At 46.7% G+C, this 20,811-nt stretch overlaps 1 protein-coding gene across 9 annotated transcripts in view; it reads right to left on the bottom strand.

Annotated features, from left to right (window-relative positions):
• The window catches only part of LOC120709489 (piezo-type mechanosensitive ion channel homolog), a 33,560-nt gene that overhangs the window by 2,862 nt on the left and 9,887 nt on the right, over positions 1-20,811 (bottom strand). For 5 of the 9 annotated variants that reach the window (XR_005689692.1, XM_039995147.1, XM_039995148.1 and 2 more), the window contains exons 9-20: positions 20,352-20,567; positions 20,094-20,271; positions 19,157-19,285; positions 18,444-18,617; positions 16,035-16,271; positions 13,162-14,706; positions 10,508-13,062; positions 9,985-10,380; positions 2,125-2,283; positions 1,116-1,628; positions 896-1,034; positions 185-329 (exon numbers count right to left, since the gene is read on the bottom strand). Coding sequence is in view for 7 of the 9 variants with exons in the window: in XM_039995147.1 (XP_039851081.1) it covers positions 185-329; positions 896-1,034; positions 1,116-1,628; positions 2,125-2,283; positions 9,985-10,380; positions 10,508-13,062; positions 13,162-14,706; positions 16,035-16,271; positions 18,444-18,617; positions 19,157-19,285; positions 20,094-20,271; positions 20,352-20,567 (6,386 nt within the window). In the remaining 2 variants the exon portion in view is untranslated. Of the gene's footprint in view, positions 1-184; positions 330-895; positions 1,035-1,115; positions 1,629-2,124; positions 2,284-2,783; positions 2,898-9,984; positions 10,381-10,507; positions 13,063-13,161; positions 14,707-16,034; positions 16,272-18,443; positions 18,618-19,151; positions 19,286-20,093; positions 20,272-20,338; positions 20,568-20,811 lie in introns of those variants that run through there. The other 4 variants (XR_005689693.1, XM_039995150.1, XM_039995153.1 and 1 more) reach the window with 4 other exon arrangements.

The raw sequence follows: 20,811 nt of genomic DNA, 5'->3' as shown, positions 1-20,811 counted from the left end.
CAGTTGCACAAGACCAATTGAGAAAAAAAATGATGGTAGAACTAGAGATGGATTCTTTCCCAAAGACATGAATCCAAATGTTGTTCACAAGATACATAGTTGAATTTTTACCTTTTTCCACTGTTGTTTACGTATAAAGCTCTCTCAAAATAAAGTAGAACATTCTCACATATATCTGACGTACCTGTCACAAGACGGAAGATTCTCATATGGTATTCTCATTCTCAAGTCTGAGCACTGCAGCCTAATAAATCTTGCAACAGCTAAAACAAAAGTAATGTATAAACTCCATATGCTAAATTTGCTGAGTGTTTCACCAATAATACCCTCTGAACAAAAAAAAATGCATAAATTGTTAGCAGGAAGGTGATAGCATTTAAAGTAACCTTAGCTCCACGGTACAAACAAAAACTAACAAGAGGAAAGAAATAACCACACTCATGGGTTTGTTCTGGATAAAATTACAACTAAACTATTTAACATACATTTGAGTTTCTGTGATGATGGAAATCAGTAAAAAATAACAAACATGAAGTATAAAGAAAGCTAAGTTAAATCTCTGCCAACAATGAAAACCCATTAGTCCACCTTTTCTGTGAGTTTGTCATTGTACCTAAATCAAATAAGTCCACAATGAAAGCCCAGATGTATTATTGCTTTTTTTTAAAAAAAATACACTAAATCACAATATCATTCAATGGAAGAGCAAGAAAATAAACAATGTGAGGGCAACACCATAGATGACTACAGGTAAAATATAACTAGATATTTCTCATTGTTAAATTATCAATATCTTCAAACAATGTGAAATAATAAATCTTGTCTATTAGCTTTTAAAGGCCATGCTAGAGTTAGCAGAGAACTCATCAACTTAAGAGCAAGGATAGATACGTACGAGGTGTCTCCTCAGACACAACTATGGCCATGGGACCATTCAGCCCTTGACAGCCTGCCAAATCTGAGGGTTTTGTATAGAATGACCACCAAGGAGGAGTGCCATTATTAAATAGCAGTTCCCCACTTACTGAATCTATCTGCAATTATGGATATAACAAAACAATTTAGCTTTTGGTAGGGAAAGCTAACAAAAAAATGTCCAGAACTTTACGGCATACCGCTGCTTCTAATCGCCGGACTTCACCTGATCCAGTAACCCGAAAGTACCTAGGGTAAGCATCGATTATGCTGAAGCTGTGTGTAGTTCCATTAAGCACTTGTTTAACATCATCTACACTCGGACAGTGTTCAATAGGGGATTCATAGCGCACTAATTCCTTCCCTTTTGGTCTAGCTCTGAGAAAATCCCAATTTAAAATAAGTTCCATCTTTTCAAAAGGTATTTCTCTCTCAAGGGATTGAATGAATCTACTTTGGACTGGAGGAGGTATCAACCACATTGTTGATGCATCAGGTTGGCAGCAAATCAGCTGAATGTCATCGACATTGTATGACCCTAGGTATCCTAGAGGATCAACATCATCATAGGCCTTCAAGTACTTCCAGGGTATTTTTTCACAAGCAGTAGTCTTAAACAAGGTTAATCTTCCACCAAGTGCCTTTATATCAATCCGAATACTTACATCAATAATGGGGTTGGCAATATTTGTAGGATTACCGCTACTATAAATCTGTAATTTTCAAAGAGAAAGAAGCTTCTTCAGACATTGCAAGAGCTCTACCAGTTAGATTGGGTATTCAAGAACAAAAAATGAGTTCAGGGAAGTTAATGGTAACAATTTGACTAAGGGAAAATGGGAACAGCATTAATGCTTGAACATTGCCTTTGGCGATTAGCAAAGTAAGTTTACAAAATTGAACGATATGGTCAAGAAAGAATGTTACACAAGTATATCATGTTTTCTGTACTCAGCAGAAAGCAGTACTCAACACAAAGTATATTTGAGAACAAAATGACGGACAGTCATCTATGGTTTATTAAAATCATTAAAATAAAAATACATATGTAACAAGTATCCATTTAAACAACTATTCTTTGTGGGGACATGGAAAAGGAAATGCAACTGTAAACAAAAGGAAATGTGAATATAAATGGAAACTAGGTAAGCAGTATGGAAAAGACAAATAAACATAGCTACTATTGTGGAAGATTGCTGTGTCACATACCAACATAGGAGCCCAAATAACGCAAATAAGTACAAAGAATAAGCATATCCCACTACAGAACTTTGTCATTTTTGATTGCTTTTCTCCTTGTCGATGATTTGCTCTATTCAAAATTGCATCGCATTTCACAAGAAACAAGCTTGCATATATGTCCTCCAACTGTTCAGATGAATAGAAGTATCATATTGCAACATTTTATGTAGCAATGAAAACAATACTGTAAAATACAATTAAATAAATTGTTGGAAATGGAGAGTGCATGTGTTATATTCTATTAACATGAAGCACCTGTTGCTGTTAGTTATATTCAGTGCATGTGTTGCTATAGAGAGTGTTCTTGTGTTGAAATGGTTAAGTATGAGCCATGAGCTTGTTTCTTACGTGCTGTGTGCGTGTTTCTTATTCCTTATAACAGCTTGAGCGTATTTTTGTCCAAGTTAACAGAGTTGCAGGCGTGATCTAACAGATTGGCACCTTCCGGTAACGTTTGCATCTTCAAGTGGTATTTACGGGTGCAAGCGCTTTTGATGGTATTTTACGGAAGTTGTGATCTTACGATGCTACAGAATCAATTTTCCCTCTCGAACATGCAGTGCAGGAGAGCTGTGTATCTTTATATTAAGAGGAGAGAAAGTCCAATCAAGTAACCAACACCCCACCTTGGATTAGAATGGGGGACAGTGTTTTTAACCGTACAGGACTCTTACAAAAAGAGAAAAATAAGGACCTCACCACCACCAAACACACACAACCAGCCCCACTCCCCTTTACACCTGCAGATTGCCATAGAAGTGATTCATCCTTAAAGACATGAGTTAATTTAAGTATGAAACGTGCTACATTAAATGTTAGGATTGCTAAAAGGAAAATATGGGAAAAGGAACCCTTGTATGGGAAATACTTCAAGAAATTATGTAAGTGCGCACAATTCACAGCATACTAAGGCCCTGTTTGTTTGAGCTTCTGGGCAGCTTTTCAACATGAAAAGCTAGAAGCTCAAACAAATAGTGAACTTCTCGCGCGGCTTTCAGAAAACCAAAAGCTCAGAAAAGCTGAGTTTATATGTAAAGCTGAAAAGCTCGGTTTTCTAAGCCTTTTGTAGCTTTTAGAGTCCAGAAAGTTAAGGTGGTGTTTGGTTGCAAAAAGTCCCTAGACTAATTTTAGTCTCTACCCGTTTGGTTCCAGGGACTAAAAGGGACTAGAGGTCATTAAATGAGTGCACAAAGTACCATATTACCCCTAATCTGCATGCATCCAAGAGGTGGGGACCAGGGTTTCCCTTACCGGTGGGAACCGGTCCGGTTCCGGTTTGGGCCGGTACCAAACCTGCCCAAATTCAAAATTCAAATTTGAATTCAAAAAAATGAAAAATTCCTAAAAATACTTCAAGGTGTGACGAATCTAATGGTGTCAAATTTTCTCAAAAATTCATTCGTTTAACATACTTTTCAGGCATTTAAAGTTAAAACAAAAAAGAAAAAGAAAAAAATGAGACGCCCATTAAGGCCCACTTGATAAACCGGTCTAACCGGCCGGTAAACCGGTCAAACCGGCCGGTATACCGGTCCAAACCGGTTACACATGCGATTTTAAATTTGGATTTGAATTCAAACCGGTCAAACCGGCCGGTAAACCGGTCTAACCGACCGGTATACCGGTACGAACCGGTTGAACTGAGTTTTTTGAATTCAAATTTGAATTTGACCGGTTTCTACCGGTAACCGGTCAAACCGGTCCGGTTTACCGGAACCGGAGTGCTCCGGTTTGGGGTTACCGGTTGGGAAAAAAAACCCTGGTGGGGACCAGGGGTAGGGGGTGGAATAGTAGGCCTTGTTGGAGTATATTGAGCCCATGTGTATAGAGGCCCATCTAGAGGCCCATGTATAGGATCTATATATACCCACCCTTCTAGGGTTGGAGGAATACAAGCCATCATTTCCTCCTACATGGTATCAGACTAGGTTTACCTCTGCTCCCGGCGGCGCACCTCTCCTGCAGGCGCATGGCCGGCCGCCCGCCCTAGCTGCAAGCGCCGCTGGTCGTCCCTGCAGCGCCGCCGCCCTCCCCTAGCTGCAGGCGGCGCCGCCCTCCCCTAGCTGCAGGCGGCGCCGCCCTCCCCTCCTTCCTCCCCTGCTTCTGGCCCCGCCTTTCTCCAGCGAGCTCGATCCCCCCATTCCGGCATGGATCGCCCGCCGCATCTCGACATCGACCTCAACGAGGCGCCGTCCCCGCCGCCGTCCGAGCCCCCGACGCCACGGGGCCCGTCGCCACCGCAGGAGCTCGCTCCGCCTGCCTACGCCGCGCCCCTGCCCCCGCCCCCGCTGCTGCCTCTGGTTGCGCCCAGCCCACAGCAGCAGCTGCGGCTCCAGCAGGAGGCCCTCGAGGTGGTGCTGCGGCTCCACCGGCCGCCCGAGCTGAGGAGCACCCCGTTTGGGCCCATAGGGAGCGTGCCCGCCGGGTTGCTCCCTAGCCTGGGGCTGCCGCTGTCGGCGCCGCACCCTGGGGAGGCCGGCTGGGGCTACCCGCCTCCGCTCTGCGCCTCCTGCGCCCGCCAGGAGAAGCTGGGGAAGACCTTCGTGTGCGACGCCTGCGACAGGGGGTTCCATTCCGACTGCGTCCACGCTGCGGCCGCACCTCCCGCTGCTCCCGCCCCTCCCGCTGCTCCCCTGCTCGCGAACGCCGCCGCGGGCACTGCCGGGGCCGTGGGCGCCGTCGGATCTGCTCCGGCCGCCGGCCCCTGGCGCGCCCCGCCCGTCGCCGACCCCTGGTGCCCCTGGCGCGCCCCGCCCGTCGCCGACCCCTGGTGCCCCTGGCGCGCCCTGGAGCCAGCGCTGGACGCCGGGGCCGCGAGAGGCACGGCGCCTCTGTGCGCCTGTGCCATGGGTTGTACGCCCCGCTCTGGTCTTGGGCCGTTGCCCCTGCAGGCCGGTGCGCACCTTCGGCCGCGCGCTCCTCTGGTCACCGCACCTCTGGCCGCGCAGGCCGCCATCGCGCCCGCCGCGCAGGCCGGCGCGCCCGCCGTGCACGCCATGCAGGCCACGCGGGTGCCCGCCGCGCAGGCCGCCCTCGCGCCCGCCGCGCCGGCTCAGGCCGTCGCGCCCGCCGACCTGGCCGCCGCCGCCGCCTTTGTGGCCGCCACTGCGCACGCCGCGCAGGCCGCGCGGGCCGCCGCCTCCCTCGCCGCCGCGCACGCCGCAAAGGCCGTCGCGCCCACTGCGCACGCCGCCCAGGCCGTCGCGCCCAGGGACCCCGCGCGGGCCGCTGCCTCTCTCGCCGCTGCGCAGGCTGTCGCGCCCGTCGCGCACGCCGCGCCGGTCCAGGCCGTCGCGGGCCCTCGTCCTCTGCCCCAGCCGGTAGCCATGCTCGCCGCTGCTGCTCCCCTGTTCGCGCCGTTCTGGACACCGCCCGCTCCACCCAGCCAGCAGCCGACCTGGCCTGGGGGGTGGGACCAGGCCGCACTGGCGCAGTCCTTCAGCGCCATGGGGGGGACGCCGCCGATCTGCACCGAGTGGATCGCCGACTCGGGTGCCTCCTTCCACACCACCCCACATGCCGGTATCCTCTCTTCTGTTCGACCCCCACACCCCTCTTGTCCTTCTTCCATCATGGTTGATGACGGGTCTTGTCTTCCTGTCACCGCCGTGGGTTCTGCTCCTTACTCTTTTCGTCTTCCCAATGTCCTTGTTGCTCCTCAGATGGTTCATAACCTTCTTTCCATTCGTCAGTTTACAGCTGACAATTTTTGTTCCATCGAGTTTGATTCTTCTGGCCTCACTGTAAAGGATTCGGCCTCCCGGCGTCCGCTACTCCGGTGTGACAGCACGGGGCCCCTTTACACCCTTCGCCTTCCTTCTTCCGCTGCACCACTCTCGTCTTCTTCTTCGCCCTGGCCGTCTTGGTCTGCCGCTTTTGCCGCGACGCCGTCTTCCACCACTTGGCACCGTCGTCTTGGTCACCCTGGCCGCGACGTTCTGGCTCAGCTCGGTCGTAGTACCGATGTTCCTGGTACTAGGGCTCCTGCTCAGCCCCTCTGCCATGTGTGCCAGCTCGGTCGTCATGTTCGACTTCCTTTTTCCTCTTCTTCCTCGCATGCGACGCATGCATTCGACCTTGTTCGCTGTGACCTATGAACCTCCCCTGTACTCAGCCTCTGGCTACAAGTACTATCTGGTGGTGGTCGATGACTTCTCGCACTACTCTTGGACGTTTCCTTTGCGTGCCAAGTCTGAGACCTTCCCCACCCTCCTCCACTTCTTTGCCTGGGTGTCCACTCAGTTCGGCCTCACCGTTAAGGCCGTCCAGTGCGACAACGGGCGGGAGTTCGATAACTCCACCTCCCGGTCTTTCTTCCTGTCTCGGGGTGTTCAGCTGCGTATGTCTTGTCCGTATACCTCTCCTCAGAACGGCAAGGCTGAGCGGATGATTCGCACGACGAACGACGTCGTGCGCACCCTTCTGATCCAGGCTTCTCTCCCCCCGCGTTCTGGGCTGAGAGCCTCCACACCGCCACCTACTTGCTCAACCGTCTTCCGTCCACTGCTTCTCCTGCTCCCACTCCACACCACGCTCTTTTCGGTACCCCTCCTCGCTACGACCACCTTCGGGTCTTCGGGTGTGCGTGTTACCCTAACACCTCCGCCACCGCTCCTCACAAGCTAGCGCCCCGCTCGACTCGTTGTGTGTTCCTCGGGTACTCCCCTGACCACAAGGGGTACCGATGCTTTGACCTCACCACTCGCCGCGTCCTGATCTCCCGACACGTTGTCTTCGACGAGTCGGATTTCCCCTACTCCACCTCCTCTACACCTTCTCCTGACCCCAAGCTAGAGTCTCTGTTTCCGACTGACCCGGTGGTTCAGCCACCGTTACCTGTCTGTCCTTTTCCTGCAGGTTTTCCCGGCACGCCGGCACCGTTTCCGGTGATCCCTGCTGCGCCGAGCGCAGCCCCGGTGCCCGCGGTCGCGCCACGGGCGGTCCCCGGACCTTCGGTCGTGCCGTGCGCGAACCCGGTGTCACCCGCTGCGCCACGCGCGGCCCTGGTGCCTTCCCCTGCACCTGCGCGGTACGCTCAGCCGGTGCAGGTGTACTGGCGCCGCTCGGCGCCGACCCCGCCACCGCAGCGGTACGCTGAGCCGACGCAGGTGTACCGGCGTCGTTCGGCGTCGACACCGGCGCCGCCTCCTGCTCCGGAGGCTCCTGCGACGCCGACACCGGAGCCGTCGCCGCCGCTGCCGCCACCTCCGGCTCCCTCTCGAGCTGAGCCGGAGGTGTACCACCCGCCGGTCATCCATCGGGATCCTCGGCATATCCATCCCATGGTGACTCGGCGGATGGCGTCCCAGGCCGCGACTCTCTCCGCCACCGAGGGAGCGCCGCGGGTCTCTCCGGTACCTTCCTCTGTCCGCGACGCCTTAGCGGATCCTCACTGGCGTCGCGCGATGGAAGAGGAGTACGCGGCTCTTCTTGCCAACTAGACGTGGGACCTCGTGCCGCGTCCGTCTGGTTGCAATGTGGTGACTGGCAAGTGGATCTGGACGCACAAGCGTCGGGCTGACGGCACACTGGAGCGCTACAAGGCTCGCTGGGTTCTCCGGGGGTTCCCTCAGCGGCCTGGTGTGGACTATGATGAGACCTTCAGCCCGGTCATGAAGCCCGCTACGGTGCGCACTGTCCTCTCGCTTGCGCTCTCGCGCACTTGGCCTGTGCACCAGCTAGACGTGAAGAATGCGTTTCGTCACGGCACCTTGTCAGAAACTGTCTAGTGCTCTCAGCCAGCGGGATTTGTGGACTCGAGTCGTCCGGATATGGTCTGCCGGCTCAACAAGTCTCTCTATGGACTGAAGCAGGCTCCTCGGGCTTGGTACTCTCGGTTCGCCACGTTCTTGATGACACTGTGATTCACCGAGGCCAAGTCTGACACGTCTCTCTTCATCTACCGACGTGGGGATGAGACTGCCTATCTGCTGCTATATGTCGACGACATTGTGCTCACAGCTTCCAGTCAGCAGTTGCTTCAGAGTGTCATATCCTCTCTGCAGCGGGAGTTCGCTATGAAGGATCTTGGTCAGCTCCACCACTTCTTGGGCGTCACTGTTGAGCCTCGCCCGTCTAGTCTTCTCCTTCACCAGCGGCAGTACGCCCTCGATATTCTGGAGCGGGCTGGGATGACTGATTGCAAGCCCTGCTCGACTCCAGTCGACACTCAGGCGAAGCTGTCTGCTGATCTGGGTGCTCCGGTGGATGATCCTACTGCCTACCGGAGTCTGGCCGGCGCTTTGCAGTACCTCACCTTCACTAGGCCGGATCTCACCTACGCTGTTCAGCAGGTCTGTCTCCATATGCATGATCCCCGGGAGTCACACCTTGCTGCGCTGAAGCGTCTCCTCCGGTACGTCCATGGCACTGTGGACCTCGGCCTGGTACTTCACCGCTCCTCCTCTGCTGAGCTGGTGGTCTATACCGACGCTGACTGGGCTGGCTGCCCGGACACTCGTCGCTCCACTTCCGGCTATGCCGTCTTCCTGGGCGGCAACCTGATCTCTTGGTCGTCGAAGCGGCAGCCGGTTGTCTCCCGCTCCAGTGCCGAGGCGGAGTACCGTGCTGTCGCTAACGGTGTGGCGGAGGCGTCCTGGCTACGACAGCTCTTGGCGGAGCTCCACAGTCCGCTCGCCAAGAGCACGCTCGTCTACTGCGACAACGTCAGCGCCGTGTATCTCTCCACCAACCCCGTTCAGCATCAGCGGACGAAGCACGTGGAGATCGACCTACACTTCGTGCGCGACAGAGTCGCAATCGGCGATGTTCGGGTACTCCATGTCCCGACTACCTCCCAGTTTGCTGACATCTTCACCAAGAGGCTGCCCTCGTCGACCTTCTCGGAGTTTCGATCCAGCCTCAACGTAGCCGGTGGCTAGTTGTGGCTGCGGGGGAGTATTTGCACTTTGTACTCTACTTGTACTTTCTTCTTGTCCAGTCTTGAACACCGCTGCGTCGGTTGTTCAGACTGCGGGGGGTGTTAGCTTTCTTGTTGTCCAGTCCTGAACACCGCTGCGCCGGTAGTTCAGACTGCGGGGGGTGTTGGAGTATATTGAGCCCATGTGTATAGAGGCCCATCTAGAGGCCCATATATAGGATCTATATATACCCACCCTTCTAGGGTTGGAGGAATACAAGCCATCATTTCCTCCTACAGGCCTCATGTAGGCTTTTAGTCCAAAAAACTCCTCAAGAGGGACTTCTATTTCTTTAGCCCCAACTACCAGTTTAGCTCCAAAAAGTCCCATGTTGTGGACGCGTTTGTTGGGCGCACATACTCCAGGCGCAAGCGCACAAAGGACGCGGGATCGGTTGCAGGACTAGCAGCTGCTGCACCGGCTGAGTAGGAGAGTTAGTTGCTTAGTTGTTGGCAGGATCAGGTTTGTTAGGATCTATATAAGTCGTGTGTGAGTCGGAGTCTGTAAGCAAGAAGATAACCCCAAAGAGATCAGAGCCTCCAAGGGAGGGCGATCTGGGTTAACTTGCCTCTATCTGTAAGCTGTCCTCGTGAGTTCCATAAATAAAGATCCGGCTGTATCACCCACCTATTTGGTTCTTTAGCCCCATAAGTCCCAAGAACTTTTGCATAAGTCCCATAAACCAAACACCCCCTAAAAGCATCATCTAAAAGCTATTATGGGCTTTTCAGAAGAAAAGGCCAGCAGCTGCTTTTCAGAAAAGCTCTAAAAGCTGCAGCTCCAACAACCAGGCCCTAAGATAGATACAGCGATTTAACATACTTTAGGTTTGCTTTAGGGCCTATATGCAAAAAAAAATGGTGATTAACCATGTAACTGCAAAAGAATATCGACAACCCATACGTACCTTTAGCCAATCATACATTGTTAATGATGTGGTTGTGCAAGACCAATCAAGCACACACCGCAATTCATACAAGAATGGTAAAGCGCGATACAGCCGGAAACCCAAGTAATTTACTTGTGTTACTTTGCTAGTCAAGAACTGTCTATATAAGTTGCTCTTGTTTGGAATACCATATCTGATCTGTAATGCCTGCAGTGCTAGGGAAATTGATTTTGTAAGGTAGATAGCACGCAGTACAAGTCCTCCAACATCCCTGTGAGCTAGCTCCATTCCCCAAGCATATTCAGTGACCGAATACGTGAAAAGCACAAGGTTAAATATATAGAAAACAACTTTGCCAGTGGCAAAGGACCATAGGTATATAATGCGGTCAACCACTATCAAGAAAAAGAGAACCTGCAAGAAAGGTAGTAGAATCACTAAGAAAGCAAATAGCTCATAAAATGAAACTTAATTAAAACAGTAAAATAGCTCGCAAATCAAACAAGAAACAACAGTAGTGTTAAAGGGAAGGTGAGCTCACCATTAAGATAAAAACAAATTCTTTCGGGAACTGATCCTCCAGCTGGTAAACCTCCAAAAATTCACTCTTATTTTTTAGGACAGATTGATAGAACATTGCAACAAGGAAGAAAACTGCCAAGTCAGCACCAAAATAATATGCATAAAGATCGATCTCTCTTTTACCCCCACCACCTATCACTGAGACAATTGGGTAAGGAAAATTTATTTCCTCAAAAATACCAGCTTTTTGTGACTCATGAATTTCCCTTTCTACATCAGCTGCTGGAGTGAGTGAATTGTACCATCCTGCTTGTTGGCATACTGCAGGAGCAGCGTAAACAACTTCTAGTACAGCAAGAGCCATATTTGAATTTTCTTTGCTTTTCTCGATACTTTGAATCCGGACTTTGCTACAACAGTGGCAAGAAGTAGAAGAGTTAGCCTGGCATCGTTCTTCATGTGCAATAGTAAGCACCCTATTTATGGCTGACTCTATCCTCTCTGGCTGGATTCCATCTTCTGGCCAATGGTTTACCTCCATCGTAAGTTGCACAAAATATGGAGGAGATTCTGCTCCATGTGTTAATGACATCCAATATCTAGATAAGCCTCTTGTGATCATCCTTATGAGATTCATTACAGGCAAGTGCAAACTTTTTAGCCTCTCTCTCCAACTGTAAGGCATACAATGTTTCTCTTCAATGTTGTTTCTTGTGCTAAGAAAGCTGAATTCTGTTACCGGAACCCATTCACCATCTTTGGCAGTAATAGAGCTCTGCAAGAGAGTGGATATATAGACTAAAAAGAGAGGCAATATGCTGACAACAAACGATGCCTTTATTTTATCGTCAGGGAAACCTAATCTCTGGAGAAGAGGTAAATGTATATTTAAACCACAGTGCTGAATGATAATCTGATATATGTACTGTGACAGAATGTTGAGCTCAGTGTATATCAGAATGATGACCCAAAACAAGTAACTTGGGCCATAGTTCACACAAAGAGCATATAAGAAAAGTGCCCCAAGGTAGACCATGGATAGCAAACTAAAATTCCACAAGAAAACCAGAACGAAACAGCAATAGCAAACATAATCATAATTACTTCGCATCTGATACCATATATATCTAAAGATCACACCAATTGGCATACATGATTTAACTTTAGTCCCTGAGATATCTGAAACTGAATGTGTTCTCAGAAGCTGCCCATCTTGTGTTTCCTTCTGACTCTCAACAACATCATAAATGTCACCTTCTGCAGGATGCTCATTAGAGTGTGGTTCATCTGGATCAATGTTCAAGAAGCTAACAATATTTGTGACTGCCTGGTTTCCAAATGACTGAACTTGGGAGACACCATCACCAATCAATTGTACAGCTGATTTTAGTGGGTTTTCCTTTGGTTGTCCCATTGCCTTCTCCCATTTGGATAAATTATAATTAACTTTGTCATCACCCTCCTCAAACTCAGTGATCTCAGGTGTCAAACCCTGGGAATTTCCAATATTATCAGTGTGCACAAATTCATCACTTCTCCCCCTGATTGGTGATCTCATAGTATCAGATGAGCCCTGGAACATCAAATTTCTGATGTTCTTCTGTGTATCTGTTACAGAAAATTCAAAGGACTGTGCTGACTCAGTGCTTCCTATATTATCTTGCTTTGTTGGTGATCCAGTCTCATTACCTACATCTGGGGTATTAGTATCACTGTACAGCTTAGTATTCCTTCTGCGCCTCAGGCCCTCATTGTAAGATGTATCATTTATCGGTGTGAAAGAGTTCATCCTGTTAAGCTGACTTTGTAAATTGTACATCTCAGACTTCATCCTCTCCACTTGCATGTTCCGCTGACGTTTATGCTCCTCAGACCTGCGAAGATGCTGCAGTTGCTCGGTTTTCTTCAAAACTTTTTTTTCCTGCTCACGGACCATAGCACCAATTTGCTCTGCTTCAAGGTATCTTGACACATAATCAAACTCACCAGAGCTAAAGATGTATGATTGAACAGACACCAATAGAAAGATCACTATTTCAACAAAAGCAGATCGTGATGTTATCTTAAAACCATAGTCATACTTGTAGAATCCAATTATTTCATACAGGTAGTCAATTTGATCGCACGTGCCAGAGCTAAACTGCCCAACATAAGGAGATTGGTAGGCTAGTGACAAAACAATGAGTACAAAGTTATACATCCGTAGATATTTGAAAATTTTATTCTTCTTCTTCAATATTTCAAGTCGCATTCTAAAGAAAACCAGAGCAAATCCAAGGTAACCAAGGTGCAGAACATCGTACTCTAGAGTACCGGTGATAGCAATTAATGCCAAAACTATGTCTAACAAATGGCAATAAGCATAAAGCCGTACATAGTCAAGGAACGTCCAAAAGCTTTTTGTTTCCAGTGAGAGGTCCCTCCAAACTACTGCATTTTTCCTTTGGGACATCATCTCATGATATGTATCTGAGTCTGAGAAGCCTGAGAAACGATCAGATCGAAGCTTAAAAGAGGAAAATATAAACACAACGTAGTAGCTAATCAGAATTCGAGGATCATCAGCAATTATCCCTGCATCATTGTAAATGTAGAAATAGTTAGTAAACGTTCCAATTTAGAAAACACATTTAATAGCATTGAGTTACAGAGAAGAAAGACCCAATGACATACCGAGCCAGCATTTTGAGCAGTAGTCAAAGAAAATCCTTGAATTCTTCAAGCATTCACGGCAATGGACTTTAATGTCATTGATATCATGGAACCGAGGCATCAAATTGTTCCAAAGAGCAAAATATTCGAGTATCAAGACAGAAGCAAACAGAAATACAAAAAGGGGCCACAATTTCTGGATTAGATCTCTGTTCATAAGAATGCAGACTACGAGGCACGTGATATAGAAGATTGATACAACATTCAACAATGTAAAGCTTGCCAATAATAACACAACCATGTTAATTTCCAGACCACGCAGTTTGAAAAGATTTTCTATCCAGAACTTCATGTAACATTTGAATGTCATCTTCTGAGTTTCGAATCTTTCTCTTTTCAGAGAAATTATTCTTTTCTTATCCCACTTGTGGCTTTCTTTTGACAATCCCCAAATCTTTGCAAACGAGTATCTTTTGTCCTCATCTGAGCCTTTGATGGCATTATTGACATACTCTGAATTCTGGTAAGTGTTGCCTGGACCCAAAGATGAACTTGAGCTGCTACCTATAAGACATTGAACTTTAGAAAACAACGAAGTAAACCTACTTGATGAATGATTTTCTTCATTGCTTCTCACAGAACTATAAGGTGGATTGGACGAAATAAACAGCTGGCAGGGCTCTTCCCATTTTCCATTATGCACCAGAGATGTTGGCATCATATCTAACCAATGGAAAACATTATACTGAATGGTACAGGCCACAATCACCAAAACTTTTCCCCTAAGCCCATATTCAACCCCCCAAAACCCAGAATCATAATATTTGAGACCAAGAAACACAGATAAACCATATAAGTGCTGATTAGGACACATTTGTGCAGGCTTGCAGACCATTTGAAAAAGATATTCAGATGCAGCAAGTAAACCAGTGTAGACAAGGTAAACCTTTGAAGGAATTCGAGACATTTTTGGTAACATACAGAACACAATGAGGCCTAACAGATAAATTAGGCCAGATAAACTGATGGATGATAGGCAAGCATAAAAGACACTAACTGATAATATCTTATCGCTGTGCCAAATTAGAAATCTTCTTAGGAACCCCAGAAGTCCAGATACCGAAGCATCAGATGCACCAAAGTGCATGTCACTATTTTGTCTTCGTTCATAGCTGTAAAGTTGCATTACTACTAGAACGGCCAATGATTGCCAGACATTTTCCAACAAAGAAGCTTTAGGATCAAATCCCAGATCAGGATTTAGTTTGACAAACTTTGAGACTGATTCTGCAAAGATCGGTGAAACACTCAGGCTGTAGGTAAAGATAAAAACCACCGCGGCATATACTTTTAGAGGAAACCACAGTCGCCTTTTTGTCTTTTCCACAAGCTGCCTTCCAATTATCCAAAATAGAAGGAAAAATAGGTAACCAAATGATATGTAATTAGGGGTCACCAAGTATAGAGTCAAAAGAATTGTCAGAAAAGCCACATAAGTTCCATATGAACGGTACACAGACAGAAATTTCTGACCAATTTTACTGAGATACGATGCAATTTTTCTCTCTGCAGAACAACAGAAAAGGAAATAACATGTTATGGATTTTCTAAAAAAAGGCACCTAAGTAGTATCCAAATCTGCATGTAATCAGAACTCCCTACCAGAAAGTTTAAAAGGAAGACACCCTAGGCTGTCCGACAAACACCTTGTTTGGATTTGTGCTTGTATGAAATATTTAGCCCAATATGCCCAAAGAAAATTTTAAAAAAAGGCACTGAAGACAAAATGCTCCATCGTAGCAAACAATCAAATTGAAGTTTTATTTACTTTCTGAATGAAGAATAGGTAAATGCAGCTGCAAAATAAACATGTTTGTATTCGAGAAAAACATAAACATCTTCCAAAGTCTCAACAAATGTTTTTCTTTAAAAAAATAATGTGCCTCTACTACATAGAGTTTCAATTATCCAAATAGAAAGTGTATGTAAGAAATGCATAGATATTTAAAATGAATGCACAACAGGAATATTGAGTTGCATGAGTTAGAGCACCCCACCTAGCCAACCCGACCATAAAACCCAGGTGTTATAGTGGGAGGGGCGGGGGCCTTTATCCTTGGTCCAACATTCCCCCTACGGCGTGCGAGCCCGGCGTAGCCCGCAGCAGGTTCTAGTGCCCGGCGTAGCCCGCAGCAGGTCTCAGCACACGAGAGACGCAGGGGAAATCGCGCAGCGGAAATGCGTGGCCGGGAGGGATCGAACCCAGGACCTCGGCTCTGGTACCAAGTTAGAGCGCCCCACTTAGCCAACCCGACCATAAAACCCAGGTATTATAGTGGGAGGGGTGGGGGCTTTTATCCTTGGTCCAACAGCATGCACCAACCAATTCAACTGAAAAGCATAAGTTGATAGGGAAAGGAGGGCAATTCACTTATACTCCAACAACCCCCCCCCCCCCTCTTTCACATGCAAGCTCCGCCAGGCCTCAAACGTGCAAGTAGGAGTCGGCTGCAACTATTTTATTTAATCGTGCCCGCTACGATTCAAAGTTTCAAACTCAAGATCTCTAACCCCGATAGCATATTGAGTTGCATGCACCAACCAATTCAACCCAAAAGCTTAAGCTGATAGGGAATGGAGGGCAAGTCACTCATACTTCAACAAGGAAGAGTTCTAATGTGACCAGTTTTATAGAAAAAATACATTGCCCTCCCAAAAAATATACTATTAAACTACTAAAATCAGCAACGAAGGAAAAAATTCTCACCATCTGGTTCAGGATTAATGGCCAAAGGACAATATTTGAGGAACTTTAATCCTAGGTGAACTATACATGTTACATGCTTTAATTTATCAATAAAAAGAGTCAAAGTGCCAACAATATGAGGTGATACCATGTGAGTTACGGCAGGCTTCATCATTTCGCGAACTTTGTGAACTATAAACTGACAGTAGAACTGACTTGTTCAAACCAGCCTTTAGAATTGTGAATCCAACTGGTGGACAAGGTGTATGCCGCAAAACCGCTGATAGTGAAAAGAGCATCTTAAAACCATGACTATGCACAGCGCAGAAGCACACTATTGAGCCTATCTCTATGAAGTCCTTTGTTGTAGCATTATTTGAGAGACCTGCAAGATGTATCAGGGAGCAGATTATAATATGAATTGATTATTCACATCAAAAGAACAGTGTGTCAATTTTTATGATCACGGTTCATCATCGAGCACATATAATCACTTGCTTAGAAGGAAAAATAGCAGACACATGAAACAATTAGAGTGAACAATCCACAAAAAGCATGCCTATTTCTGCCAATGTGTATCCTAGAAAAAAAAAACTCGGCCGGGTGGGGAAAGACCGCCCCACCGGTATTGACTTTCAGAAGAAGCCTCGGCTTCCCCGACCGAGAAAATCCCCGAACCCTGGCCCCGCCCTGACACCGGGGCCGTTACCCATGGGAACCTGGGCCGTCCACACACAGTGCTTTGGCACCGGGGCCAGCGAGGGGATTTTTTTACCCTCAGCCTGAAATTCGCTCCCACGGGGAGTCGAACCCAGGACCTGAGGGGTGCCGCCAGGCTCCTCTAACCACTAGGCTAGAGGCCCTTTGGCGCGCCAATGTGTATCCTGGTAACACATGAATATCACAGTGGAATTTAAACGATCATTCTGCAATAAATTTATGCACGAGAGCATGATGTTCACCATTGTATTTTATCAAGTTTAAATTTAAACAAGGATGCAAAAAAATACAATCGTAGCTGGCTATCCATAAACTGTATCTTACATTCTTCCAGATAATTTGGTCAGTTGCATTTTGATCAATTGTTCTCAGAATTAGATCTCAGAAAAGACAATTTATTTGAGAAGTATAATTATTTCTGTTGGGCAGTTCACTACCGAATCGACAGCTACAATACAGTATAATTATTTCAGTTGTCCGGAACAATCGGAACAAGACATAGGATGTTCTGGACAGCAAAGCCTTGGGCATGAAGGTTCAGGACGGCGGCAGCCTCGTGAAGGAGCAGGGCGTCATGAATGGTGTGGTGCTGCTGACTGGAAATGTGGGACTTGCAGTCATTGTCTTCAGGGGGAGAAGCAGCCTTGCGGTCACGCGCAGCCTGATCCAGAAGAGAGCGGGCGCGTGCGGCCGCAGCGTCGCGCTCCTGCATGCCGACGGCACGCTCAGCTGCGCCAGGGCGGCGTCACGCGCTGCCTGCTCCTCAGCCTTCCGCTGCTTGCCGTCAGCCAGCGGGCGAGGGGAGGGAGGGGGTCCCAACTATGGTAGTCGCGGCAGCGTGGAGTTGCCCCGGCGATCTGCTGGTGTGGGGGGGGGGGGGTGCAGCCAAGGGTGGTGCACCTAGGACAGCGTGTAGTGGGTAAGGAACCCAGGGCTCTTGATACCATGGAAGTAGGAATATATACCATGAAAGCAGGAATATGGGCAGAACAATAGAGTTCTAGGGTTAGGCTTATAGAAGCAAGGCCCACACCTACAGAAGTCCTTGCCTAATAACATTTTTTGAAACTGTACAGTGAGGGAGACCCCCACTGTGGTTTGCCTAATAATACTAATCCTCATACCAAACCAAAGGACACGTACGGCACTAGGGCTGGCGGCCAGCCTAGCCAAAGCTTGCTTCTAACAAGAGACAAACTTTTAACTCTTTCAATACATGTCGCGAAGATTAAGATATTTTCTTAAATTGCAAGACGTATGCATCATATTAAAATACATGGCATATTTAAAAACACATTTTTCTGGCAGAATCAGATAAGGTCTGTGATTAGTGACTTGTCATAAGTGATAACCTTGGTCACCAACGTTACAAATCAAGCCCTAAAACTGATATTTGTGTTCCTGCTTTATGCGGACCAAGTACCTAGCTTTCTATTTCCTATCTTCATGCTCCACCATGAGATGCGTGTCTCAGGTCTATCGTACCTTTCAGAATCATGGTAAGTTTGTAGGTATCATGGATTGAAACTAGATTAGCTGATTTAGGATCATTCCACAAAGGAGCTTCATTTAGGCCTAGCACATTTTATATTTTTCCCTTCTTTTTCCTTCACAAAGCTATGCTTGACTAGATATGCATGGCACAAAGCCTCCACCCCTTGGGCAGAAATCCATCACCTTGCCTGATATGCAATTTGAGGTGCATTGCCTTGCCGTGTGCCTCATCCAAGGACCTAGGTTAACAGCTTTTATCCATTTAATAGCCCTCAGGTATAAATGACAAACAAGGGTACCTTCTACAGAAAAATGGAGACAACATAAAAATAAGAGTGCCCACCTAACTGTGATAATACCTCCATTGTTAGTGAACCACTGCGCTCCAGAGCACTGGACACCAGATCAAGCTGAAGAATGTAGAGTATTGAAAAATGAAACTCGCTGAACAATACTAAGATCTGGCGTAGTCTCTTGTCGATTGAATGATTCACCAAAAACACCAGGAAAAAGCACACTGAGACAGAAGTAGGCTAGTTAGGAATGGTACAGATCTATTATAAATATACCAACAGAAAAGAATTATTTGAAGGAATTATTTGAAGGTGCACAAAGCAATTTAGTAAGATAAAGGAATCAACTAGCAACATAAAGAAAACAAAGCAGAACATTGCACCTTTTGCATGCCTGACTTGGTGAATATGAATGAGTGGACACATAAAGAATAGAATAACAATGTAAAAGCGCAATGAAGCACTAACAAATACTTAGAAGAATAGGACCATTTGCACTTAAGGGATGGGATAACAACAAATAAACCTTAAGAGCATCTGCTATGGAGACATCATAGTTCACATATATGTGGTACGCATGCCAGTAGACACTCAGAACATAAATATGAGCTGTCGGTAGATGAATATATCTAGAGATCAAACATTTTAAGATTAAATGCATAAATTAGTGGTAGATAAATATTTTCTCACATGTTATAGGACAACATATAAATACTACCATGAATTTAGAAAGACAGCATAGAGAAGGAATGGTTCACCATACTGTAAACAGCATGAATAAATCCTCGCTTCATCACAAGTAGAAAGAGTAATGTTAAAGTAATTGCACGTGAAAGTTTGCGTAGACCCCATGCTAGTGTTGCTACAATCAGAACCATTGTATCTTCCTTCTCTGCAAAGAACAGGCCACAACAAAACAGAAGAGAAATCAATGACATCATACAGAACAAAAAATGTTCGCAATACAAAACATAGGACAGTAAATGCAGTAGAGCTCCTATGCAATCCATTTGCAGTAAACTCTAAAAAACACTCGACCGGCGGGGGAAAAGACCGCCCCCACGGCATTGCACTAAGAATAAATCTCAGACAAGCCAGCCGAGAAAACCGCGAACCCCGGCTTCACCCTAGAGTGCTGCACCATAACCTAAGCCGACCACGACCCACTGGGTTAGCAACCACTGCAGCTACCCCGTGGAGGTGCCACAGGCCGGCGCCGTGCCATTATTTTTCGGGTTGCCAGCGAGGTTTTTTTTTTTGCTGCCACCAGGATTTGAACCCTGGTTGGTGTCTTCCTCAACTAGGAAGATTGCCACTACACTACAGGAGTGTTGGCTTTGCTGTAAACTCTCAAAATTCACAAAATTAGAAATGGTATAACATAATGAGACAACAAACTAGCCTAGAATCCCGAAAATAGCCCCATAAAACTTGCCGAGCTTTAAAGTCAAGATAACATGAATGACTGTATTATTGGGTTTCGAGGAGAACTTGAAGAATCATGAGTTCAATATGCTTCCTTTAGCAATTACAAGGTAAGGAATGCAGGACTTCAAAACAGATTCTGAAACTTAAAAACAGAAGGATCAGAAATATACGGAATTTGATGCAGTTTCTTCATAGTTCATTAGTGCTTAACTGTCAACTATGGCAGGAATAAAATTCTTCTTCATGAGAATATGATAAGAGTTAAGACATACCATCAATGAGATGATCATCACTTGATGAAGGACCATCCATGGATTGCACGTAAAGGAAAACAGAATTATTAACAAGATTACACAGTGCTACAAAGACTCCAAGGCAGAATTGGGCAAGTAAGAATAACCCAGGAATAGAATAGTGCCAAAGCCCAACAGTCTCCCAGATCTTCATATCCTGCAACATTGATTTGATAACCTCTCATAAATACTGATATATAAAATAACGACAGGTGGACTTGTACCTTGACATGATACCTTCTGAAATCTTTTGTTAAAGAATGTGAATGCCACATTGAAGACATACGTGCTGGCTGCCCATAGCAGAATGAACACTAGAAGTGATCCATTCAACCGATGCATTTGGAACAAGGAAGGAAAAGCATATAAAATGTATCCAACATATGCTAGGAGACCAAAAGCACAAATACTAGTGAAGTTGAAACTCCAGAAGGCAAGGGCAAGCAGCAGGACCTGCAATAATCGAAGATATTTTTTCTTACATGAGAAGGGGCCATTGCCGTAGGCAAAAAGGAGAGAAGACATAGGGATAGGACAATTGCATATTTGCATGCCTTTGAAAGAGGTTGGCATCCCTCTTTCAAAGAGAGGAGTCACTAATATGATCAGCTAAAAAAATCCTTCGAACGTATAATCCCAAGAGGCACCCAGACTTATCAGCTTCATAACAAATGTCTTATGTCATGGGCAGTTGGCT

Source organism: Panicum virgatum, chromosome 5K, assembly GCF_016808335.1.
Source record: "Panicum virgatum strain AP13 chromosome 5K, P.virgatum_v5, whole genome shotgun sequence".
NCBI lineage: Eukaryota > Viridiplantae > Streptophyta > Magnoliopsida > Poales > Poaceae > Panicum > Panicum virgatum.
This window is presented reverse-complemented; position numbering and strand designations above follow the sequence as displayed.